Source organism: Malus sylvestris, chromosome 10 (genome assembly GCF_916048215.2).
Source record: "Malus sylvestris chromosome 10, drMalSylv7.2, whole genome shotgun sequence".
NCBI lineage: Eukaryota > Viridiplantae > Streptophyta > Magnoliopsida > Rosales > Rosaceae > Malus > Malus sylvestris.
In genome coordinates, this window is record NC_062269.1 from 2,060,173 (window position 1) to 2,086,974 (window position 26,802).

The 26,802-nt window shown below is 36.4% G+C and overlaps 3 protein-coding genes and 2 pseudogenes across 15 annotated transcripts in view; 1 reads left to right on the forward strand and 4 right to left on the reverse strand.

Moving 5' to 3' along the window:
- LOC126587874 (L-type lectin-domain containing receptor kinase S.6-like) overlaps positions 1 to 26,802 on the forward strand; it is a 45,232-nt pseudogene that overhangs the window by 4,519 nt on the left and 13,911 nt on the right.
- On the reverse strand, positions 533 to 26,767 carry LOC126587888 (toll/interleukin-1 receptor-like protein). 2 transcript variants are annotated; one of them, XM_050252975.1, is made up of 7 exons: positions 26,610 to 26,767; positions 25,430 to 25,514; positions 23,916 to 24,049; positions 23,255 to 23,799; positions 22,999 to 23,171; positions 22,043 to 22,162; positions 533 to 603 (listed from the first exon to the last, which is right to left on the reverse strand). In XM_050252975.1, the coding sequence occupies exons 4-6, from the start codon at positions 23,767 to 23,769 to the stop codon at positions 22,155 to 22,157; spliced, it is 696 nt and encodes a 231-aa protein (XP_050108932.1). In that variant the 5' UTR covers positions 23,770 to 23,799; positions 23,916 to 24,049; positions 25,430 to 25,514; positions 26,610 to 26,767; the 3' UTR covers positions 533 to 603; positions 22,043 to 22,154. The 2 variants fall into 2 exon arrangements, with proteins under 2 accessions (XP_050108932.1, XP_050108933.1); XM_050252976.1 differs by lacking the exon at positions 533 to 603 and adding an exon at positions 21,925 to 21,941.
- On the reverse strand, positions 770 to 3,595 carry LOC126586949 (disease resistance protein Roq1-like; annotated as a pseudogene).
- LOC126587891 (disease resistance protein Roq1-like) lies at positions 3,654 to 8,927 on the reverse strand. Of its 11 annotated transcripts, none has more exons than XM_050252993.1 (3): positions 8,790 to 8,927; positions 7,678 to 8,724; positions 4,706 to 6,234 (listed from the first exon to the last, which is right to left on the reverse strand). In XM_050252993.1, exon 3 carries the CDS (start codon positions 5,478 to 5,480, stop codon positions 4,800 to 4,802), a length of 681 nt encoding a protein of 226 aa, XP_050108950.1. In that variant the 5' UTR covers positions 5,481 to 6,234; positions 7,678 to 8,724; positions 8,790 to 8,927; the 3' UTR covers positions 4,706 to 4,799. The 11 variants fall into 11 exon arrangements, 10 of the variants coding, with proteins under 10 accessions (XP_050108950.1, XP_050108952.1, XP_050108951.1 ...); XM_050252995.1 differs by having other exon boundaries at positions 7,678 to 8,405; positions 8,502 to 8,927; XM_050252994.1 differs by having other exon boundaries at positions 4,706 to 5,842; positions 5,971 to 6,234; positions 7,678 to 8,927.
- The window catches only part of LOC126587864 (TMV resistance protein N-like), a 33,156-nt gene continuing 26,099 nt past the window's right edge, over positions 19,746 to 26,802 (reverse strand). The window contains exons 7-8 of one of the 2 annotated variants that reach the window (XM_050252944.1): positions 20,444 to 21,226; positions 19,746 to 19,970 (exon numbers count right to left, since the gene is read on the reverse strand). In XM_050252944.1, coding sequence (XP_050108901.1) covers positions 19,816 to 19,970; positions 20,444 to 21,226 — 938 coding nt within the window. In that variant the 3' untranslated portion in view covers positions 19,746 to 19,815. Of the gene's footprint in view, positions 19,971 to 20,287; positions 20,377 to 20,443; positions 21,227 to 26,802 lie in introns of those variants that run through there. The other variant, XM_050252945.1, reaches the window with a different exon arrangement.

Genomic DNA, 26,802 nt, shown 5'->3' on the forward strand with positions numbered 1-26,802 from the left:
AAGTCCTGTTCAACACCGTAAGGTTCATATCATATATTTGGCTTCTGCAACCTTAAAATTTATTCAAAACAATAAATAAATAAAAAGTAAATGATTATTTTGTAAATTAAATAGCATTTATTCAATGATGAATAAGAATCAGGTACTCATTAGTGAGTACTCTATAGACTCATTTTTTGTTTTGGTCCAACAAGAAAATGTCACATGTTCTTGTTTTTAACATGTCCATTATTTTTTTTAAACAATAAAATATGTGTTAAAATATCATTGGACAAAATCAAAAAAATGATTACTGACTAGGGATTTATTTAATACTACTCTTACCACTTTTCCCTCCCAAAGCCGAACAAGTTTGCTATTATCCATGTGAAGTTCAGTAAGCAAGTACAGGCGAAAGCTGGTTGGAAGAAACTTGGAAGGATAGAAACTCCAATTTATAATTCTCAAGGAACATGGAAGAAATTTGGGGCCTGAAGAAAATATTAAATTATCGAATTCCAAAAACCTCAGTCCATGCATCTTAGAGAAGGCTTTGCAATTCCACTGGCGTACCTCTTCTACTTTGGGTGGGCGTAAGGATATAGCTTCAATTGATCTCGACCCCTAACAATTAAGAAAAAAAGATAAATTAATTTGACAATCAAGTCTACTAGTGTCAAAAGAAGTCGTATTTTCTTTCAAACTTGGAATTTAACTTCTTACCGTATTGGTCGTGAGTATATGAAAAATATCATCAGAAAGGAACAACCTACTACGTAGACCAGGGTCTTCAGACTCTTCACGAACAATTGTCCATGCCATTTCTTGTATCAAATCATGCATCCATATCTTGTTTCTATAACCATTGTATAGGAGAGATCTCTCAATAAGTACATCTATCATACTACTACTAGAAATTCCAAATGAATTGTCTAGTATCCGCAATACTTCCGTCGTGGGCTTCCCTTTGTGGAGACACGCAACATCGAGAAAAATTCTCTTCTCTGCCTTTCCTAATCCATCATAACTAACTTTGAGTGAATCAAAAACTGTTGGATTAGGAATTTTCCTTAGATTATCTCGTACACTGTTCCATGCATCTTGACCTCTCGTATACAAAAAAGACCCCAACGTTTTAAGAACTAATGGAAGGCCTCGGGCATAATCTAGGAAATGCTTAGACAGTTCCAAAAAATCTTCCTCGGGTTGGTCTTTTCTAAAGGCATGCAGGCTAAACAGCTCAAGTGCTTCGGCATCATTTAACACCTCAACATTATGACACAATGTTATGTCATGCTCGTCCAGCAGCCGTTCATTTCTAGTTGTAATGATAATTCTACTTCCCATGCCAAACCAATCTTTCTTTCCAGCTAGTACTTGTAGCTGGTTTACTTGATCCACATCATCAAGTACAAGAAGAACCTTTTTGTTGCATAAGCATTTCTTCGTGTAAATGATTCCCCATTGTTGGTCACTAACGTTTTCTATATTTTCTTTCAAGATTGGGAAAAGAAGAAGTTTTTGAAGACGAACTAGAGTAGGCTCTGTTACAGAAACCTCTCTAACGTTTTCAAGAAAGCAGTGAACTTCAAAATGATGGACGATTTTATCATAAACTATCTTAGCAAGAGTAGTCTTGCCAACACCACCCATCCCAGTTATCCCAATAAATCGAACATCATTTGCGTCATGAGCTAACAGCAAACTTAGTTGCTCGAGTGCAGAATCAGTTCCGACTAACTTCTGTGAGGAATCTAATAGCGTGCATGTAGCTTGCACTTTCCTGCGCACGCATTTGACGATGTCATCAATCAGCTCTCTTTCACACCTAGAAGGAAGAAAAGTATAATATGTTAACCAAACAGGGGCACCAAAGCAAGAACAAGAACGAAACATTCAAATATGCATCAAAAAAAGGTCGTACCCAGTGCACAAGGCTCCCGCTTTACGCAGGGTCTGGGAGAGGTGAATGTCGGCTAGCCTTACCCCCATTCAAATATGCATGCTTACTTAAAATTCTTCGAATGCCACCCAGAAATTTTGGATACTTTTCTCAAATCTGCTCTCCATTGGGTCACCTTCTTTTTGTCTTCGGTACTAATGAACTTTTCTTCATGCTCAACGAAGGCTTTGGCAAAAGACTCCCTTTGATTTCCTACGTCGGAGGGATCCACGTCATAAAAAATTGGCATGACATCCATGCATTGAACAATGTTTGTGAGTTCGTCCAAGCACCATTTGGAAGAAGCATAGTTTGGTGAGAGAACAACAATTGCTATATGGGATGCTTTGATTGCACTTAGGAGCTCTGGAGGAATACTTGTTCCTCTTTCAAGCTCTTGATCGTCAAAGAAAGTCGTAATTCCTTGGCACTTGCACAATTCATGGTATAAATGGGATACAAAACCCTTGCGGGTGTCTACACCCCGGAAACTCAAAAACACATCATACTTCCATCGAGAAGCTGATTCGTTTGAAAGAAAACATGCAGAGGCTCTTTGGGTGCTCAAAGTCAATGCCATCAGAACAAACAGTTGTTGTAAATCGGGTACTGCAAACAGTAACTGATTGAAAAAGTAAAACGATAGAAGATCAACGAGAAGCACAGTTTCACTCTATTCTTGGTTTGTTCTTCTTTGAGAGCAGACCTTCCAACCGAACAACCATTTGCAGATATAAAGGTCCCCTGCTATACCAACACAAATTCAAATTCATATATATTATCCAAAGTAAACCAATTCTTAGCTAATCAACTGAGTAAAATTATTGACAAACAGAGTTTAATTAGTTATATATGTACGTGTGTGATTAAAACCCCAAAATAGACTATAACCAAAGCAAGGTCCACCTACAGGCATGCCAGTTTAATTAGTTAAACCCCAAAGATTAGAAAACTTAGTTAACAAAAAATCAGGCACACGTGCTTTCTTTGTGATAACTATTGATGTATGTATACAAATCAGGCTTTCATAGAACCTCTATCTTTTGAACAATGAGTAGTTGAACAGTGCCAATCTTTTGATAATTATAAACTTATGTATACAAATCTTTTTATAATAATGGGCAGTTCAAATAACGTCCAGATTCTTCTTCAATAAAACTATTTAGACACACAAATACCGAGACATTTGATGACATATTTATGTAATAGATGTGAGCTTTACAATTGCATATTGGACTAATCTGTATCTTAGAGTTTGTTAATACGTGTGTTAGTTTTGTGTGTCTAAATTTATAGCATCACTATTTCGATTAATAAATTATTTGCATAGTGAGTGTGATAAAATTATATATATTATACATGTCACCTAATTAAGTAGCTATATTAAACATTGAGTGAAAAAAAATGTTCAAGCAACCCATTATCTGGGGAAAAAATAGAGAAAAAAAAATACCCAGGAAAAGGAGCGGAGGAGATGCTGTCGAACGGAGGAGGAGGAATGTCAGGTCTGCCCGTTCCGCCGATACTGAGGTAGTGCGGCTGAGGCGCTCGAGGGCGAGCCAGCACTTGCAGACGAGGGAGCAGGCGTTGCGGCTGTGCTTGGAGTCGAGCAGGAAGGCCTGGACGACCAACTCGTTTGGAAGGCCAACAGAAAGTAAGATTGTGGTTGGACATTTTTATCCCTATATTTAATTGAGGTTTAGCATAAATATCTTTCTTGGGTTAAATTTGCTAATAATTTTCACCACAAAGGTTTAAATCTTAATTTTCTAACAAAAATATCTTTCTTGGGTCAGATGTTAGAAGGTCGGACACATTCAAAAAACTTATACACTTCTGATATTTTGCAGACTGACCTTTTAATTGTAAATTTTTGTTTTCTTAGTTTTTTAGTTTATTTTAGTAGCAAGAGGGTCGTAGCACTGTAATTTTTATTTCTTTTTTTAGTTATATTTTTATGCAAGTGACATTGAAGAGGGGAAAATCAAACTCAAAATCTAATATGTGGAGAGTGAACCCTCTTATTCAACTGAGCAACATGTAAATTAATTATAAAAATACCAAAGATAGCAAGACGAGCAATGAATTTACAAAGAGCTTCCTTGTTTGTTTTATCGTGATAAGGTTTTGTTTTATTCAAAATTTTAAATGAATGATTATTTTGTAAATTAAAAAGCATTTATTCAATACTACTTCTTACCTTTTTTCCCTTCCATAACCAAACAAGTTTGCTCTCACGCATCTTAAGTTGAGTAAGGAAATGCGGTTGAAAGCTGTTGGAAGAAACTTGGAAGGATAAAAATTCCAATTTATAATTCTCAAGGAACATGAAAGAAATTTGGGACATGAAGAAATGATCAAATTATTGAATTTCAGAAACCTCAGTCCAAGCATATTAAAGAAGGCTCCGCAATTCCAGTGCACCTCTTCTAATTTGGGTAACTGTAGGACTATGCCTTCAATAGCATGCGTCCCCTAATAACCAAGAATGTAGGAAACGTCGATTTCACATGCTAATTTCATATTATTAGAAATCATATCCTTTTTTGAACTAGGTATATATCTACATAATTTTTTACCGTATTCGTCATGAATACATGAAAAATATCATTAAGAAACCATGACCTACTCCGTAGACCAGGCTCTTTAGACTCTTGACGAACAATTGTCCATGCCATTTCTTGTATCAAATCATGCATCCCTATCTTGTTTTCGTAATCATTATATAGAAGAGATCTCTCAATTAGCAAATCTATTAGAATACTACCATAAACTCCAAAAGAATTGTCTAGAACTTGAATTACTTGCTTTTGTTCTTCCCTTTGTGGAAACATGCAACATCAAGGAAAATTCTCCTCTCCATCAACCGGAGTCCGTCTTAACTAACTTTGAGTGAATAAAAAATTTGTTGATTAGGAATTTTATATAGATTATCCAACTCACTATTCCACGCATATTGCCCTCTCGTATACAAAAACGACCCTAAAACTTTAAGAACTAATGGAAGGCCTTTGGCATAGTTTAGTAAACGCTCAGAGAGTTCCAAAAATTCTTCATCGGGTTGGTCTTTTCTGAAGGCATTCAAGCTAAAGAGCTCAACAGCTCCGCCATAATTCAATCCCTCAACCTTGTATGACTTTGCTATACCATGTTGGACTAGCAGACCTTCATTTCTTGTTGTAATGATAATTCTAGTCCCCATGCCAAACCAACTTTGATTCCCAGCCAGTACTTCTAGTTGACGTAATTCATCCACGTCATCAAGTATGAGAAGAACCTTCTTATTGCACAAGCACTTCTTAGTTAATTTGCTTCTGCAGTCTTCATCCCAAATTTCTTCAATCCTTTCCTTCAATATTGGGAAAAGAAGTTGTCCTTGAAGACCAACAAGAGTACGACCTCTTGCACAAACCTCCCTTACATTGGCAAGAAAACAGTGAACTTGAAAATGATGGAAGATTTTATCAAAAACGAGCTTAGCAAGGGTTGCCTTGCCTATGCCCCCCATCCCAGTTATCCCAATAAAGCAAACATCATTTGCATCATGAGCTAATAGCATAGTTAGTTGCTCGACTGCTTCCGACTAACTTCTTTGAGACATCTGACGAAGTGATTGTAGCTTGCACTTTCCTCCACACACATTTGACGATGTCGTCAATCAGCTCTCTTTCACACCTGCAAGAAAGAATAGAATAACAAAAGAGAGAACATAAGTAAGCTATCAAGTGTGTGACTATATTAAGACATGGGCAAGTACGTTGTTCGTGCTTGCTTGCTTAAAATTCTTCAAATGCCACCCAGAAAGTTTGGACACTTTTTTTAAATCAGCTTTCCACTGAGTCACCATCTTTTTGTCTCCAGTGCTAGTGAACTTTCCTTCATGCTCGGCAAAGGCTTCGGCAAACCACCCCCTCTGATTTCCTACGTCAAAGGGATCCACACCATTAAAAGACTGGGTTAATTGAGTTCCTGGCTTCCATGCATTGAATAATGTTTGTAAGTTCAGTCAAGCACTATTTGGAAGAAGCATAGTTTGAAGAGAGAACAACAATTGCAGTATGTGATTCTTTGTTCGCACTCGGGAGCTCCAGAGGAATACTTGTTCCACCTACAAGCTCTCAGCCGTCCATAAAAGTCGTAATTCCTTGGTACTTGGACAATTCGTGGTATATATGGGAGACAAAACCCTTGCGGGTGTCTACACCTCTGAAACTCAGAAACACGTCACACTTCCAATGAGGAGCTGATGAAAGAAGAGACACAGAGGCCCTTTGCTTGCTCAACGTCATTGGAAAGTGGCTCCTCACAATCTGCTGCACCGAAAAAAGAAATGAACAGAAAGAAAAATAAATTGAGGAATGTAAATTGTCAAGAGCACAAGTTAACCATAATTGTCGGCAGAAAATCACTCACACCAAAGTAGGAACAGACGATGAAGAGAAGTTTTTCTTTTTCCTTTTTTTCTCAAAGCGCCTAATTGTAATGGTGACTGGTATGGCGATATGGTTTTATTAGCTTTTCCCCAAAAAAATTTTATCTCTTTTGCCAATGGTCTTCGTTCCTCACTTTGATTATTTGGATGATCAAACAATATTTACATTAAAGTAAATAAACAGTTGTATGTAGAGCCAAAACAAAGAACTGGAAAAATAATGAGGAATCCTCAAGAAAGAGCTGAACCCAGCCAACACCAAACTGAAAGGACAAAACTTCACAACTAAAAACGTGTGAAAGGAGACTTGACTTAATAGTTATGAAATTTCAAGGAAGGTCACTCTTGACGCATTGCAAAAATTGTCGAGAAACTGAAGTATAGTTTGAATGAAATTTCAAGGAAGCTCACTCTTGATGAGTTGCAAACAGTCTTTCTAAGTAACAAAATTAACTAAATAATCATGTAACAAGTGCATGTTCGTAAATAAAATCTGGATAAAGATGAAGTATACTCGTAAATTTCGGAATAAAGCAGACAAAACGTCGTCATCATCTGTATTACCATAATGATAAAGACAGCACAATTCATGTCAGCAACACAAACATATAGCACCCCATACATACACGAAGAAATGATTCAAATGATAGAACTTGAGTAAGAATTCTTGTCAAATAAAAAACTAGAAATGGAATTAATTCAAATGGCACTCCAAGATTAATGGCAACCAGCATGGCATTTTAGTCTCAGGATCCATAAAATAGCATCTACAATCCTCACGATAAATATAACCAATTTGAGTTCCCACTGTCCATAACGAAAGCAAATATTTCAAATAAGAAGCAACTAAGCAAATTGTTTTGAATCCATTAACCAGAGTGTCTGATGATTCTACCTCTTACTTCAACAGGATGATAGAAGGTCGTACACATATACACATCTGATGATTTGCACTGACATTTTTTTTTTTTTTTTTTAATCTAGTGTCTCCGGGTCTTTGGCCCGACTACTCACTAGGCCACCCGCCTGACCCCACAACATTTGGTAGGCAAGAAACTCTAGCAATTGCTAGGTGGGTACCTTGAGAGGTGTCGAACCCCAGACCTCTTGGTAACAAACCAAGGGCCTGACCATTAGACTAAACACTCTTAGGTGATTTGCACTGACATTTTAAATGTCCAGCTTATTTTCATGTAAGCATATGCTCAACAAATAAAACATGTACGAATATGTAATGCAACAAAAAAGCAAACCTCTCATGTAACCGGAAAAAAATAATAATAAAGGAGCAACTCTCATGAACAATGAACACATAAGTACTAACCATGTACGGAAATGAACACTTTTTCTGTGGAACACCACTCTCAGGCATTCTGGATCACCCACAACCATGGACTAGGCCCTTTCTTGTCCACATCCCACTCTTGGGATACCATGGGAATTGCCACATTAAGAAGCAACGCTTTGAATGAGGCATCATGGCAAGATGTCTCCCATCTGGACAACAAATTGCCGCAAACATGAGGTCAATATGTTTTTCCCTCATCATAGGCAGCCTAAACACCCAATGTACTGCCCTCCATACCTCTAAACATTATAGCCGGTGACTAGGCCTTCAAAACGTCTAGACTCGTTTTGAATGAACCTGGGCTGTGAAGGGTCCCCGCGACCACCTATCACACCACCAATTTGAGGGCCTACGACACACCCCAAAAGGGCCATAAGCTGACACCCATTGCAAACACCAAGACTTAAAAGTGTCTGGTCGTTTGTAAAACTCCTGAAATTGATTTAAAATGGGCTAATTAAATCGAACTGAAGCAGACCAACCTTCCACAGAATCAAGCACATCAGCATAGCTAAAGCCCATAACAAACACAACACCATGCAATTTATCCAGTGATATGGCTCCATGAAGGAGGCCCGACCTTGTAACATCCCATGGTTCAAAACCAGACGCATAAAATGCTGCAGCCAATTCTCTGTCCCCATTGCTGCCTTCTCAAATTACTGCCACTTTTGGTTTGTAGGTGACAATCATGTACATTTCATCTGTGAAAGGAGAGACAATTCCCATGAAGGCTCATGCCTGGCTTTCAGCACTACTTTATCTAGAACCACACGAGAAGCCAATTATCAAAATTTTACCAAATGAAAACTAGTTTCCTCCTTGAGCCCTCCAAATGAGTCGCCTCTGTCAAACCAAATGCTCTGCAAATTGACACGGCCAAACCTCAACAAATTCTAGGCCTCACAAGCTGAATAAGCCACTTAAGAACCAAAAGTCACTGCTGCATTCCTCCTGTGAAGCGTGCCCAAGAGCACATCGCTTCTTCCTTTAAAAGAATTTCTATGCAAAAAAAGGCTCTGCCTACCCTTCCAAATAAAACCGAAAAAGATATACAAACATATATGCAGATAACAAAGAATATGCACCTGTAGGAATGCAGAAGCAGCAGTTATTTCCCCAACACCGGCCATTCCATCAACCTTGAAGAAATAAAATTCAAACAAATTCTATTTCCAAAATTAAAAACATATGATTGCCACTGAAACAAGCAGAAGCAGAGTAAAAAACTCGCCTTTCAGAATTCGATTCGTAAGCAGTTGGGTTGGGTCGGAGTGGAAGTCGACAAGTTTTAGACGATAGCAACAGAATCACTGGCCTGCCTTCCATATGACTGAGCCTTGAGATTCCGCGAGAGGCAGGGTGATGAAAATTGAAATTCGGCGAGAGAGGGAAATGAAAGTTTTGGGATTTAGGGTTTAAGAAGAACAGAGGAAAAAGATTTTGGGAATATTTGCCTTTGGGAGACTGGAGTTGAATTCTGAGTGGGAGTAGGAGGAGGATCTGGAGGGAAATTTTGGTGGAATTTTCAGTCAGACGGTGCGTTTTGAGGAAAGTGGGGGTTTTCAACTTTGCATATTCTTCAACTAGGGCTGTGTTCGGTACGATTACTATATCAAAATTCTCGTACCAATTACCATATTAAATTTTTGATATGACGAAACTGATTATCATTACCGTGTCAAATTTTCGGTATGTTAAATAATTTGGTTGGTATGATAGTGAAAAATTACCACTTTGTTTTGGGTCATTTTTTTGGACCACAATCTGATTTTTTTTTTTTTCCTTCAACCCAATTCAAGGCCCATACGTTTTTTTTTTCACTTTTTTGGGTTCATGTACTACTCTCCCAGTTTATATTCAGAAGGGTGGGATTTTGAAGGTGGGTTTAGGGTGTTGTGAGGGATTTGGGATGTGGGTAGTGGTTGAATTTGGTGGGAGTGAGAGGCATCTGAACAGATTCTTTTTCTAATATTGAAATATTATATACATTATCTATTTATATATTATATATATTTATATGTTTCGGTATAGTATGATAATGCCGTGATAATGATTGCCGATTGTCACAAAAGTTTGGCACAAAATCGGTATGGTATAGTTGACAATTTGTTTGGCACGGTAATTGGCAAAAAAATCCACCCCTATCTTCAACGGCTAATTTTAATGAAAATTTTCAGGGGCAATATCCCCTAATTTAAGAAAACTTCAGTAAATCCCCCCAAATTTTGGACCATTTTTCACTTTTAGCGTTTCGAAATTTTACTTTACTTTTTGACTTTAAACCACCCAAAAGTTTTAATTTATGACAGTATTTTCCAACCTCTAGTGTTGACAATTATAGTATCAATTTTGTACAATAGAGACCTCTGAATTTGCTCCAACTATGTGAAATTTAATACCTTTTAAAAAATTTCTCATAATTTAATCATCAAATTCTCAAGTATTAACATATTTTCCCTGGGAATGTAGCATTTTCTTTTATGTGTCGGTAAAAATTGGTCATGTAAATCATACTTGATAAAACTAACCGGAAGTTGTGACAAATTGACGTTTGGAAGGAGATTGACATTAACTCAAAGTTCCAAAGTCAAATGTGAAACCAGGTACAGAACTAAAGGGGCATAAAACTTTCCGCACATATTACTGTTTCCTGTCAACAAAGGGATTTATACATGTACATCCCCGTAAGCTGCAAAAGTTGTTTACGAATACAAATCCTTTGGATTATGTCTGCAACGCAATAACATCGCTCTCTAACACCATTAACAATTGCACTAGTTCGTTCGTTCATTCATTCATCCACTCTTAGTGCAGAACAAAAAGTTCATGAGAGAGTTTACTGATCGTAGATACAAACTCTACCGAAAACTTATCACGGTAGAATGATGGCGCTACATTGATACGTCCTAAATCCGGGATTTGCATACGTTGGATGAATCTAACAAAGGCATGACTAACAAATATTGGAAAGCACAAAGGAAGAAGCAGATTAAGAAGCAGATAAAGGCTGGGAGTGAGATGGTGACTTACTAACATGAATTCTGAGATGGTGAGAAATAGAGCAATATCATTAGCATTCATTTATTTAAAGACACTGGATATTCAATCAAGTACAACTGATAAGAATTCACATATGGTCTGGACTTGCTTGTGTGCACCCAAACCATTTGAAATGCTAACAGTGAAGGAAGCTGCAAGGATTCTTAAAGGTGAAACGCCTCTTCCTCTGCTGCCACCAAGAAAACCAAGGGTAAGCCTTCGCCCTGTTTTTCCTGATGACTCTGAAGAAATCCCGTTTTGCTGTTGTGTTCGCCCAAGTCTTGAACTTGACGATGTACAATATTTGACTCCGAAAAGCCACTTGGCAAGGATTAGTTGCTCGTAATAGATCAAGTTGTTAGATTGAACTCGAGACAACTAAAACAATATTAGTCTCATCCAATGAACCAAAAGATCGAGCAATTAAATCACTGTGAAATCCCGTTCTCGGATTTCACTGTTATAATCTACATATTTGTACTATTGAGATTTAATATTATTTATCGAGAATTTATTTTAAATTGTTTGGATTTAGATTTTAATTAAACTAGTTACGAAGAGTGAAGTTTGGAAATAATTATTTAAAATTCGTTGACCTTTTGAGGTCACAAGTAACGTTTTCGAATAGGTCTCGAAGCCACAAGCGCATAGGCGAAAGCCGTTTGCGAGTCCGAGTTATAACAGTATAGTTACGGACGTTTGAAGTTGTGAACTATAGATTGTGGAAACTATTTAATTCCCACACGTGGGTTAAAGGTTAATTGAGGTTGATATAAGAGTGAGGGACCAATTAGAAAGAGGGAGTTTTCAGAAAAAAAGAAGGGGGGGGGTCTGATTTTTGACCCGTTTTGGAGCGTTTTCGACCCCTTTAACCCACAAACTTGACCCGCTTGTATCTCTTTGATCCGATCTCCATTTTGGGTGATCTTGGTGTCCATGGAAAACTCTTGATGAGCTCTACAACTCTGTAATGTTAGATTTCAGTTCGAGGCAGCAAAGTCCCGTGGGTTTTCCGGCAACCATTTCCCTCAAGTGAGGTATGAAACTTCATCTACCCTTCATAATCTTCAAGTTGGTTGTTTGGTTCATGCTTTCGTATTCGTTTTAGAGTTGGGTGTTTAGAACCCTAGAAACCCGGTTTTCCCCGATGAATTTGGATGGTTTCCGGTTAGAATTTGTTGTTGGCCTAGTTGTGAATAATGTTTTCCTTGTTGAGATCTTCATTCTTGTAAAATTTGAGAATTTTTGGAAAAAGTCGAATTTTCCGATGTGTGACATTAGATTTATGAAATACTTCTTTCGTTACCAAGCATTTAGACCTAGAAGGGAATTATAGTTGAAATTACATCCTTGTTAATCTTGTGCTTATTTGAGTGTGTTTGGTTGGGGTTTAAGAGTTTAGATTGTTTACTAGTAGTTATATTCAAGTTATTAGTAAACAATCCAGTTTATCTTAATATATATATATATATTGCCGCATATACATGTCAAAAGGGGTAGTGGCATGAGTGAAGAGGTGGTGTTTTAAGTTGAAAAACCATTAACTTTGGGTTGGTTTATTAAAGGATGGAGAATGAAGGTTACAAGCATAGGAATAGAACGTTAAAATGTTGCTTTCATGGATGAGAAATAATATGTATGGTTACTAGTATAAAAAGGGTGAGTGACTTTAATATATGTGATATAGGTGATTACCCTATTTTCATAATTATTATCCTGAGAGGGTATGAGACGGTTTTATGATTATGTTTCCTATAAAGTGCCATCGTTATAGTTTTATGATGTGGGATTTGACGTGCATATTAGAAACATGGTTTGCTTTGTATGGTTGGCTTGATGTTATGAAATGTGAGAACTAGTGGTGGACTGTGAACGCAGTGTGATTGGGGATTTGTTGCTTCGACATTGTTTCTTTTTCCGCTTTGTTGATTCGTTCTAAATTTAGCATATGTGCCTTATTTCCCTTGGTTAAGCTTTTGTAAATTTAGTAGCTTGTGCTTGTCTAATTTCTTTGAGCCGTTGTACATTATGGTTGTTGGCCTTCCGCGATTCCGTTGAGTGATGTTCCAGAATCGTATCCACTTAGATTCCGTTGAGAGATGGTCCATAATCTCTTCTACTCCGCGATTCCGTTGAGTGAAGTTCCGGAATCGTATCTAACTTGGGTTTCATTTAATGGTGGTTATGCATTGTATTCTGCGATTCCGTTTAGTGATGTTCCGGAATCGTAACCACTTGGATTCCGTGAGAGATGGTCTGGAATCCCTTCTACTCCGCGATTCCGTTGAGTGAAGTTGCGGAATCGTATTCACCTTGGGTTTCATTGAGTTTGGATTGAGATAGCTTCAAAGGTATAGGCTTCGGCCGAACTATGTTGCTCTAACCTTACTTTTCATGGTGTTGTATGAGAATATGGTTGTGAGATGTTGTGATTGTTTCAGACAAACCGTTGGATGTCTGAGTGACTCCTTCGAAGTTTGCGAAGGTTTGGTATTAATGTCTTATGAATTATTCATATTCAAAGTTTATAAACTGTGATTGATGATTGGTTTTATCACTATTATCACACCTTGTATTATTGTCGCTCACCTGAGCTTTACAACTTATCCAAGTTCTGAATTGCCCAGTGCACCATTTCCATGATGTAGGCACTGATTTTGCATATGACAAGTCTGAGTAGATTATAAGAAATCCGATGAGTGGTCCGGAACCCGATGTGGTTGGTTCCGTTGAGTGGTCCGGAACCCGATGTGATTGGATTCCGTTGAGTGGTCCGAAATCCTTACTCTTGCACATTCCAAAAGGTTAGTCTAGAACCCTAGATTCGAGCGAATGAGAATTATCCATAGACCTTGTGAATATAAATTAGAATTACCATGTTATTACTCATAACCCAAGTAGGGAATTATATAGAGTTCTCTAATTGAATTGGTGAAATCGTATGTTATCTCATTGATTGATTAATGTAGTTAAATGCTAAGATCATGCATCCTTGATTCATGAAGGGATTAATTGAAAGGAATTGTGGAATGACATTGGATATGATTGCTATTATTATGATTATTTAGTGATCAATGTGGCTTAAGAATAATATTGTGTTTCGTTGGTTATTGGATAAGTTACATGCTATGGATGGATATATCACGTTGAAAACATAGTGATTTATATGATGGATGGAATGGAAACCTTGAATGTCATGTGGATTTGTTAGGCAACCATGAATCTAGTAATTCATGCTTGTTAAGTTCTAATAATTGATTGAGGAATGCTATGCTTTTCGATTTGAACGTATTGTGATAAACGTCGAGGTGTAATGAATGGCGAACTATGAATGGCTTGATCCCTAATGAGGGTACGTAGGCAGTCTAACGAGGAGGTTAGATGCAGCCATAAAGTATACGAAAAAATTCTATGCAATTCGAGGCATGACATGTGCTTGGTACATATCCCGGGGAACGGGTATATTAGATATGTGGTTATTTGATGACGTCATGTGTCGATCCCGGACGTATGTCGGGATCGGGGCGTGACAATCACATTATTGACAAAAATATGAATAACAAGGAGCAAACCATATATGATTGTAAACTGACATGCAAACATATTCATTGATGTAGAAGCCATCTCCGTACTCCCACAAAACCTTCTCTTCTCTACAAATCTCAATGCTAATAGGTCATTAGTTCAAAAGTAAGAGCGTTATTTATGAGAACAGTGGCTTGTGTTTATATACTAAACGCTCAGATTGCCCCATTGCAATCCTATAAGGAATACAACAATATATTCCTTACACCAAAATGAGTCCCCTATATGTGCAAATACAAGAGTTCTCAATATCCCAACACAATTGGATTAAATCTCGCTGAAATGATTAGGACTTCTCTATAACAATACTAATTATATCTCAAGACTCGTTAAAATCATGCTCGTACTCTAACACAAGTAACCTCACAATTAGTAGGATTTCAGTGCAGTTTGTGATAGAGAAACTAGGAGCTTGTTGTTGACTGGGGAACTTGAGGAACCCCTTGGTTGTTTCAGTTAATTTGCGGATTTTTGTAGTCTGAAAATGTGTTTGATGTCATGTAGTATTGAAATGCTCAGTGTTTCCTTGTCTGTTTTATCATGATTGACATGGTCTCAAGCACTTTGTTATTTGACCAAAAAAAAAAAAAAGAAAGCATTTTGTATTAGCTGATGGACTTAATAATTCAAATGATGTTCGAAAGATTGAATTAAGGTTAGCAATGACATCGGGCAAGATAAATCACATTGGTGATCATAAACTTGTGGTTTATTCTTGTTCCAGGAAGAAACATTGAGGCCAACTCCACGGCGCTTGGATAGTATTCGTACTACTTCAATTCCGGCTTTGCCAATTCTTCCCAAGTTATGATGCAACTGACTTTACAGTGGACTGAAATGAAGAACTATTGCAATGATAAATTATGCAGATTTTTCTTTCTTAGTGTTAGATTTCTGCATAATATTTTAGATTGTGTGAGGAGGAAGAATTTGGATTTGGATTTGGATTTTCTGGAAAGAGCAAAGAATTTCAAATGAATTGATATTTCTTCTTTCACACAATGATGGTTAGTCTGAGACCGGTGAAGCTGACGCGTATGAAAAATAGCGGTTACTTCGAAGGACAGGGGTGCACCGTTTTTCGTGAAAAATAATTAAACACAGTCAAAATTTTGTTATGGGCCGCACGATTTTTTTTAACGGCAGATATTGATCAATTAGGTGGATCCAGACATAAGGGATTCAAAAAGGATCTCAACTCATCTATGTGCTAAAATTCTGTTGAATCATTGTTCACCAACAGTGAACTGACAAACATGCCCTTAATTTCTTCTCCATGTCCTGTCCATTTATCAGCTTGTAACTTTGAATTACTAAATTGCCCATATTTTCCAAGCGTTTATTTATTTAATTATTTTTTTTGTGTGTCAAATTATCCAGACGTTTATCAGTTTGTGAGAAACTGTTGCTGCCACTTAGACCATCTCCAAAAGAAAGGGTTAAAGGTTTAAAAGATAAAAAATAATCTGCTTTGCTAAAATAACTCATTTCAAACCGATGATTAGGTTATAATTTTGTGGAGCTCATTAGATCATTATTTGGCTAAACGGTCATCAAGTTTGCCAAATGTAGCCACCTCTTAGCCTTTTTTATGAGACTTAGCTCATCAGTTGCAATAATTGATTCAAATTCAATGACTATATTTGAAAAAATCCAACTATAGTTTAACTAAATTACCAATAAATTCAAAATATAAACTTAAAACTAATAAATTATTGAAAAGGGTTATGTTTAACCCCTTATGTTGGAGATAGTACATGAGTATGTCATTGTTTATTAAAAAAATATTTTTTTTTTAATAAAATTATAATTTTGAACGAGACTATGTTTAGCTTTTTCGACAAGTGAACTTAACTCTTTTAATTTAAGCCCTTAAATTTCCCTAAAAAGAAGACCCGGCTTCTTCTTCTTTCTTTTACGAATTCGGCTAGGGAAAATCCTTTGTTCTCTTGGGTGAATGCTTGAGTTAAGCCTTCTTCAATCCCTCCTCTGCCACCGCCACCGCCACGTTCGTCCATGGTACTGGCAAAAACCTGAACGACCCAAAATTTTCGCCGTTTTCGTGTAAGCAATGTTTAGGGTATCCCACCAATTTTACGGCGACCCAATTCCGGTCTATCGCCGACAAATTGAGCCTCGCCATTACCTGGAAACGTCTCCTCTCACTCACAAGAGATAAATTCAGGTATTGCATGTTCCATTTCAATTTTTTGAAGGTTAATCAAAGTTAATTCTGACATCTGCATTTCGCGGTGAGTTTCAGATATCCGGCCCGGTTAAACGGCAAGCAATTGTCGTAAACCCATGAGTAATTCTCTCCTTTGACCCTTTTAATCATTTTTTTGGATATTTCATAGTTTACCCTGGTGAAATTTTTGGTTTGATTTTGTTGGGTTTTTTTTTTATATTTAGATTGATTTGTCATATATGTATTGTGAGTCTTTGTTCATTTTCCTATATTTGATAACAAAATGTAATCGTATTTTGAATGAATTATGATAACCTCTTTAACTTTAATTAGCTTTAATCTTTTCAATTAGAAGCCCTGAGTTTTTCATTTCTGTGGAAGCATGGCGGAAAAATTATCTCCAAAAGATCTGTATTTTAATAGTAATTCATTTTGGTAGTTTCATGTTCTCCATATAAGATCATAAAACGACGTTGATGAGAGAGAGATGTGCTGTTTCAGAAACCAGGAGAAAGAATGAAGGAAATGGATTGGGACTATGGTGGTGGTGGGAAGGGAGATGGAGAGGGGGTTAGGTGTAGAGGTTGAATCAGATTGTTTGTAAACACCTCTAGGTAACAAAAGCAAGACGTTCTTCACTAATTAACGCTCTCATCTAGGCTCAATTTTCAAATTTAATTTGCCAGGCATTTGAAGTGTTTAACGTTATCGTTGTATCAAGGGTCTAGATGTGTGACGCAGTGGCCCATGTTTTCATCTGGATAATTATGGAATATAAATATAAAATAAAATAAAGATCAAAAGGGTCAAAGGAGATTCCACTGTCTGCTTCTGTGTGTGTGTGTTTTTTTTTTTAATGGGATTTCGACTATTTCTTCCTGTTTCTCTATTTGCAAGCAGAATGGGAATCAAGAAATACCATCAGATCAAAGTGAACCTAGTGGCAACCCCTGTCATCCTTCTTATACGTTGTCTAATTGAGAGTTATGCAAATTGTGCAATCTTTAACAATGAAAAACTTCATTGTGAAGAATGGCATCGGCTTGGTTTCTATATGTTTCATTTATAGTCAAGTTAGAGTTTGCTTGGTTGAGTTTATGTTTTCCATATTGAATATAATGTTGAAACTCCGTGGTTTCTTGAAGTAGGTGAGAATATATTTTGTGCTGTAGATTGCCACTAAAGCAGTTTGCGTGAGCCAGAAAGTTTGCTGCTAAAGGAGAAAAGGAAACTTGGGTCAGGCTAGCAAGTGGTATGAAATGAAAAACATTCATATCATTGTTAATTATACCAATGGTTGTTTTCATATATTTATGTGTCACCATTTTTCTTCATCATTTAATATTTTCTACTAGATAGAATCTGATTACATATTTCTGAACAGCTACTCTGATAAATATGCCATGGTTCGCTGGTTTATCCATTTGGTCAAGGCTGCGCTGGTCAATTAGATAATTTACTAAATTTTATTGCTTTTAGTAGATTTTAAACTTGACTTGGAAAAATATGTGTTTGGCAACATAACAATGCTAATACTTTCTATTCATATTCTGGTCATTTTGCAGTGGAATTCTTCTTAGTCAGTCATGTTTATGTAATGGGAAGGCTTTTGTATCAATCACTTTTTTAGTTTATATGCTGAACTGAATTATAGTTGGGCCAAGCACCTTCTTATGATGGTTGTTATACTTCTTATGATGGTTGTGCGATCGTATTTTCATTTGTAAGAAAATATTAACCTGCACAATTATATCAGAAGGAATATGATTGTGACAGTTTTGATCAAATCTTATTCATAACACGCTTTAATAATACTAGATATGCTTTAAGTTACACATTCATATACAGAGGATTGACTGATTACGCCGACATATAGTATTAATGCATAACAAAAACGAATTATAGATCAGTGACACACACACACACATATATACTCAAAACAGAAGAAAATATTTAGATAATATAATAATGTGATGTACAGTGTTAATGCATAATATAATCGAATGGTTGATTAGTGACATGTATATATACTCAATACAAATGAAAATATTGAAATAATATAATAATGTGATATTAATCTGAGGAAAGCTTGATTTAAACAATTGAACAATAGAATAGACAAAGATTATTGAAACAAGACTAATTTCGTCTTCAATTAAAAGATAAAAATTCCTAAATGATAATATATATTATGAATGCATGCATATTTTATTACCTAGCAAGAAACTAGAACACATTATTTTATTGTCTATCAAGAAACTAGAAAGTGGAAGACATTGAATGCTATTCAAAATTTAAGATGCGTTACCTTATTTTCATCGAATATTTCCAAGTTCTTTTTTACTCAGTGAAATATTTATTTTGTGGATAATTTTTGGATGAAATATGATTTAAAATGCTTCTAGAGTTGTTTTGTTTTGAGTCATGGTAGTTGGATTTTTGGTGTGGTAGAAAGGAGTTGGAATTTGATTCTCATATGTTTTGATTTGATTGTGAGAAATGCGGTTTTGTTGTTTGTAGATCATGTGTTAGATGAATGTTGTATGAATTCTAGGGTTTAACAGCTTCTCACTAAGGGCATTATTCATGCCACATGAAGGATTTAACGGTATGTGAAAAAATTTAGACTTTATTAGCATTGTTTGGTTGTCATATTGCGTTTAAATTCAATTTTTATTGAAGACATTTATGTTTTCTAATCGTTGAAAAAAAGATCCTCTCCCAACCGCTACAAAACCAAATTCCTTTTCCTTATTTTCTTTAGAATATAAAATTAATGTCACGGATCTCATATGTAATATAAGTATTAATCTTTTAATTCATGGTTTCAATGAAGCCAATTAACCTGCACCCACAGTGGTAAACGTCTTTCGGTAAACACTTCTTGTCATCTTTTGTCAATGTAAACGAATCAATATTTTCTTTAATATTTTCTTCATGTACATAGCCCAAAATTTCGTAATATTTTTTGCATGTTGTATTTTTTATACCTTTCAAACATATTCTTTCATAAGACTTCTAATTCCGTAGCACATGCGGGCAATTTTTTTTAATCAAATACTAAATCAATCTTCTTAGTGCCCCAGTAATCTGCGAAAGTGTTTATGCATCAACATTCGTGTTCCCTTGCCTTTCAATAAATATAGTCATCTTAACATATAGCTTATGAGATTGAGTCCATTTACTAAAATGGTGAAGCAAAAAATATTTTTGAAGACAATAAAGCTGATGAGATAAATTGATGATGACTTGCATTTGTTATAAGACGGTGACTAGTAACAATGCCTTTTGCGGATTTGTTATGTGTTGTTGAAACTAGCACTTTCAGGTCCACTTGAAGCTGCCTTGTCACGATATTCATGTGTTCGTTTCAGGATCTTCAGTGTATGGTTGAGTTCTTCCAAATCTTGCTTGTACACCAAACGAGCCCCACACTTCTTCACACTATTGAAGGCTGGTTTTACATAATCAGAGTCCCAGTAAGTGTCGAATAAAAATTGTTCCGGGTGACATTTTTCACGAACATAACGAGTGTCGAATAAAAATTGTTCCGGACGACATTTTCCACGATGGAGATAAAATACCAAAAGGTGTTCTGACACAAAAGACCCTACTTCAAAAGTTGAGTCCACAAGAAATCTCTTTGATATCCGAATGCTGAAATGAGTGGCAGTTGGATTGGCCAAGTTTTGGGTAGGATCTTGAAAAACAAGACAAAAGGCAATCCCCAGCCAGTTGGTACACGAAGGCGGTGGAAGCTCCACATTTATTGAATTTCCCACACTCTGATTACTGAACCACTCTGGAATTTCACTTCCAGGCAATACAGGGCGGTTTTTAAAGTTATGTGAATTCGGTATCTGTAACAAAAGAACTATTTTAGAGAGAGAGAGAGAGAGAGAGAGAGAGAGAGAGAGAGTAACTCACGATAAGCAACAAGTCTTGGAATCCTTGAGAGTATTGTTTTAATCCAGCCTTCATCTTGAACCAATGCAATGCAATTCTTGCAACTGAACCAAAAATCATACAAATTGGTGAATCTGCTACTCAACTTGGATGCATCTGTCAACCTTTTTAAGGATGTACAATCATTTACATTCACATATAATTCGCTATTTGATGGAAGAGGTGGCAATTCTTTAAGGCTTTTGCACCTCCTCAGATAAAGATACTTGAGCTTAGAAAGGCGTCTAATGCTTTCAGGTAGACTGACGAAATTATTTCCACCAAGTCTCAATTCTTCCAAAACAGACAAGCAACCAATATCATCGGGGATATCTCCTTCACGGAGATTACAGTTGCCTAGAAATAAGATTGTCAAAGAGCATAAACGATTTAGAGAAGACAACACCAAACCCCAACAAGGAGGATCAGGACGACTCTTTCCAAGTCCTAATAAGCGGAGAAGGCCCAACCCCTCCCTTGCTTTAGCATCTGGTTCACAGCCAAAAAATAGTTCTCGAAGATTTTTCATACCCACAAGCGGCTCTGTCATTTTGTCTACTCCACAAACAAGGTACGTTAAGTGATCCATGTCTCCTGGGAGTTTGTCAAGTTTTGAGCACCCGGCCGCAGTGATCCATCGAAGAGACTTCAAATTACAAATAGCCCTTGGAAGGTTCAAGAGATTTTTGCAATTACTTAGATACAAATGATTAAGGCCAACCAGATGTCCAATTGATGAAGGTATTTTCTCGATCGCAGTCCCTTCTAAGTGAATCTCGAACACATTCTTCATCTTCTCCCCAAATTCTGGAATCTTTTTCACATTTGAGCAGCCATCAAGATTGAAAAATTCAAGAGAATCCATTTCAAACTCACTTGGGAGGCTCTTAATTCTAAAACACCCCCTAAGGTGTAAAAATTTAAGTCTTTTAAGAACTGCAATAGTAGGGTGGATCTCAACTAAATTAGAACATTCGAAAAGAACCAACTTCTCAAGATTTGGAAGACCACTGAAATCTGGGGTACTCTTCAATTTCTTGGAGCGACTAAGATTGATATATTTCAAATTGAGCAAGTCCTGTACAACACCGATAAGGTTCAGATTATATATTTAGCTTCTACAACCTTAAAGTTAATTCAAAATAATAAATAAATGATTATTTTGTAAATTAAAAAGCATTTATTCAATACTTCTTCTTACCATTTTCCCCTTCCATAGCCGAACAAGATTACCATCACTCATGTTGAGTTCAGTAAGCAAGTGCGGATGAAAGTTGGTTGGAAGAAACTTGGATGGATAGAAACTCCAATTTATAATTCTCAAGGAACATGGAAGAAATTTGGGGCCTGAAGAAAATATCAAATTATCGAATTCCAAAAACCTCAGTCCATGCATCTTAGAGAAGGCTTTGCAATTCCACTGGCGTACCTCTTCTACTTTGGGCGGGCGTAAGGATATAGCTTCAATTGATCTCGACCCCTAACAATTAAGAAAAAAGGACAAATTAATTTCACATTCAAGTCTAATATAGTGTCAAAAGAAGTCGTATCTTCTTTCAAACTTGGAATTTAACTTCTTACCGTATTGGTCGTGAGTATATGAAAAATGTCATCAGAAAGGAACAACCTACTGCGTAGACCAGGGTCTTTAGACTCGTCACCAACAATTTTCCATGCCATTTCTTGTATCAAATCATGCATCTGTATCAAATCATGCATCCACATGCACTTTTGGTGATCTTGATAGAGGAGAGACTTCTCAATTAGAACATCTATCACAGCAAGGCTAGAAATTTCAAAAGAATTAGAATTATCTAGTATTTCAATAATTCCTCGCTTCGTGTACTTCCCTTTGTGGAAACATGCAACATCGAGAAAAATGCTCTTTTGCATCTCTTCTAGTCCATCGTAACTTATTTTAAGTTTATCAAAAATTTCTGGCTTAGAAATTTTTGACAAATTATCCCGTTCACTACACCAAGCATCTAGCCCTTTCTTAAACAAAGCCGACCCCAAAGTTTTAAGAGCTAATGGAAGGCCTCCAGCATAATTAATGAAATACTTAGACAATTCCAAAAAATCTTCCTCAGGTTGGTCTTTTTTAAAGGCATGCAGGCAAAAGAGCTTACGTGCTTCGACATCATTCAACCCCTGCACCTTATATGATGTTTCTATACCATGTTCAACCAGCAAGCGCTGATTCCTCGTTGTCACGATAATTCTACTCCCCATACCAAACCAACCTTGATTTCCAGCCAACACTTCGAGTTGCTTTAATTCATCCAGGTCATCAAGTACGAGGAGAACCTTTTTATTGCGTAAGAACTTCTCAATGAGAATGTTTCCACGCTCTTCAACCCAAATTCCTGGGTTCCTTTCCTTCAAGAGGCGGGAAAGAAGTTTTTTTGCAAGATCAACCATACCATATTTTGCACATTCCTCTCTAACATTGGCAAGAAAACAATGAACATCAAAATCATGGAGGATTTTATCATAAACTAGGTTAGCAAGGGTTGTCTTGCCTATGCCACCCATACCCGTTATCCCAATAAAGCGAACATCATTGGCATCATGAGCTAACAGCATATTTAGTTGCTTTAGTGCATAATCAGTTCCAACTAACTTCCATGAGGAATCTGTTGGCGTGAGTGTAGCTTGCACTTTCTCCCACACCCATTTGATGATGTCTTCAATCAGCTTTCTTTCATCCCTGGAAAGAAGAAAAGTATAATGAGTTAACCAAACAGGGGCACCAAAGCAAGAAGAACGAAACATTCAAATATGCACGCTTACTTAAAGTTCTTCAAATGCCTCCCAGAAATTTTGGATACTTTTTTCAAATCTGCTCTCCACTGGGTCACCTTCTCTTTGTCTTCGGTACTAATGAACTTTTCTTCATGGTCAGCGAAGTCTTTGGCAAAAGACCCCCTCTGATTTCCTACGTCGGAGGGATCCACGTCATGAAAAATTGGCAGAAGTGCGTTCCTGATTTCCATGCATTGAACAATGTATGTGAGTTCTTCCAAGCACCATTTGGAAGAAGCATAGTTTGGCGAGAGAACAACGATTGCTGTATGTGATGCTTCAATTGCACTTCGGAGCTCCGGATGAATTCTTGTTCCTCCTTCAAGCTCCTGGTCGTCAATGAAAGTTCTAATCCCTTGTCGTTGCAATTCGTGGTATAAATGGGAGACAAAACCCTTGCGGGTGTCTACACCCCTGAAGCTCAAAAACGCATCATACTCCCATGGAGGAGCTGGTTCAGCTGATCGAAGAGATACATAGGCTCTTTGGGTGCTCAATGCCATCGGAAAAAAACAGTTGCTGTAAATCGGCAACTGCAAACAGTAATTGAATGAACAAGTTAAAAGATCGAAGATCAATATTTTAAAATTTAAAAAAAAAATTGAAACTTTAAATTTTCTTTTGGTAATTTACAAGATGCAATTTTTACCCGTAACTACAGAGACACTGTGGTCAGATATTTGAGTCAGTGCCAACACATATTTGACAATTCGATTTGAACTTACAATCCTCGAAAAATCAGTTTAAGTTGTTGCATCATATTCAGCTACCGAAAAATGGGCTCTGCAAACAAAAACAGTAGTCAATGAACAAGTAAAACAAAAATGAGCAGGGAAAATAAAATCGAAACTCTGAATCTTGTTTTGATAATTGAACATGTAAATTAAGCAAAAGAGATTAAGGACTCAAAGAAAATATCAGAAAAACAAAATACAGGATCAGCACAAACTTACATAGACAAAGAGTAGTGACAAATGGCAAGGATAGAAGCAGAAAAATCACACTGAAAAGTCTCAGAGCAAAGTTGTAGCAAGAGAAGAAATTGAGAGAGGAGGAGAGAAAATAAGTGGAAGACTGGCCATGTGAAGTTTCGAGGAAGCTTCCTCGTTTGGGTGCCTTGTCTTTCTTTACCTCTAATCTAGGTTTCCAACTTTCTTATCAGAAAAGATATTCATGTCTCTTTGTTTTTCCAAAAAGGAAAGAGTAATGCTTATGTCACCCACTAATCTATGTTTTTTCATACGAGCATCCCAATGTCAGGTTCTCCTTTGGATGTTTGGGTGTGATCAATCTGCCCAATGCCTCCCAGCAAACCTGATTGGCTTTAACCAGTCTCATTCCAAATGGGTTTTCTATTTTTGTATTAAATTTGAAGCCCACGTAGTATTTGAAACAGTTGTAATCCTTACTATTTGATTATATATTGAATACCCAAAGTTGTTCTTGATGACAATCTCCACGAGACAAATAAAATACCCAAAGGTATTACACAAGAGACTCTATTTTCGGTTTTTAGTTTTTAATTTTTAAAGAAAACTTGTTTGCCAACTACTTTCAATTTTTAGTTTTTAAAGAAATAAATATTAAAAATTAATTTCTTGGAGCTTTCAAAATTGTATTTTCAGTTTTTAATTTCTTTATCTAAACGTGTTATAGATGACAAAAGGCAATAAAAGAAGGAAAAAAATACGCTGAAATCCTCAAAGCAAAATTGTAGCAAGAGAGGAAAAGAACAATGAAAATGAATTACATGAACTGAAACGCCATGACACAAGCCAATAAAATGTATAAAACGTAACTTTTAGCTCAGAAATACAAAGCACCCATAGCCAAAAAACAGTTCAAAAGCCAGGAATGGATAACCCATTAAGGAAAAATGATAAAGAAAGCAATTGGGAATAAAAAGTTGTTTCATTTGTAACTGATCAGACCTTATACATTTAGTGTATTAATTCTATACAACTGAAAACACAATCGAAATTCATCAACAAAACAATCCTACAATTTAAACCATTCAAACTTAAACAATCATAACCTCAAACAACCAAAGTCTAGGGAACGAAATCTGATACTCATAGTACATAATTCATCTCTCTCCATGCGTAAAACATTTAAAAAAAAAAAAAATCAAATGCTAGTTATTAGAATGGAAAGTTGAAGTACCTGGGCAAGTTTATCTTTTTATCCGAAGATCATCTCCATTTGCTCTAAATAAAAAGGACAACAACAATTGTCATCTCCACTTTCCCTGCATTCAAAATATCACCACAAGTGCACTTATATAAGGGAAAAAACAAGTGCATCCAATAACCAAAGTTTACATAAATTTGTCACAAATCCATGCCACTGAGTGACACAATAGGATGTTCAAAATCAAAGCAGTTAAGAGTCAGTGTACACATGAACAATTGAATGTTACAGATGGAATGCAAAATCACGTGGAATGAAAAACAAACAAACAGTTAGGGGTTCAGAAATTTAACATATATTACTATAACTCAACCATCAGAAAAAACCCTCCAAACCACACAATGAAAAAAATGAAATACTTTTTTTTTCAAAGATTAGGAGAGGAAAAGTCTGATAGTGGAAAATCCTAAAAAAGTAGAAAAATAAAAAGCCAAAATTATAAATCTGGAAAGAGTACCCAAAGATTAGAGTTTCTGGTATTAAGATTTTCTTCGAATGTACACCAGATTCGGGGTTTTTCAGTGAGAGGACGTTCTCGTTAGTAGTTTCTTAGAGTTCTGAGGAAATATAGAGATGAAAAAAATACCCACGAGATGGAGCGGAGGAGATGCTGTCGAACGGAGGAGGAGCCTGGATGGGGAGATGAGAGCAAGTCTCTTAATGAAATCGGAAAAAAAATTTCAAGGAAAAATGGCGATTGCGGAAATAAATTCAAATTATCAAATGAAATTGCACTCGTTAAAGCTACAGTGCCGCCGCTCCCTACTTTTGGAACAGAGTAATGTTTTAAAATTTATGAATAGAATTTGAAACTTTAAATCTTCTCTTGGTAATTACAAGATGCAATTTTTGTTCGTAACTACATAGATTCATTGCGGTCAGATATTTGGCACAATATCAACACATATTTGATAATTCGATTTGATTTTACAGTCTTCGATGACTCAGTTTAAGTTGTTGAATCATATGCAATTACTGAAAAATGAGTTATGCAAACAAAAACAGTATTCAACGAACGAGTAAACAAAAATGAGCAGGAAAAAGAAAATAAAAACTTCAAATCTTGTTTTGGTAATTGAAAATGTATATTAAGCAAAATAGATTAAGGACTTAGAAAATTATCAAACAAAATACAGGATCAACACAAACTTACACAAGTAGAGAGATGCGACAAATGGCAAGGCAAGAAGCAGATAAATCACACTAGAACTCCTCGCAGCAAAGTTGTAAGAATATAAGAAACTCAGAGAGGTAGGATAGGAACTAAATGGGAGGGAGATGGGTACTTATACTGGTAGTGAAGGTGGTGGGGATCACACGGTTTAGTGTCGAATGAATTATCTCAT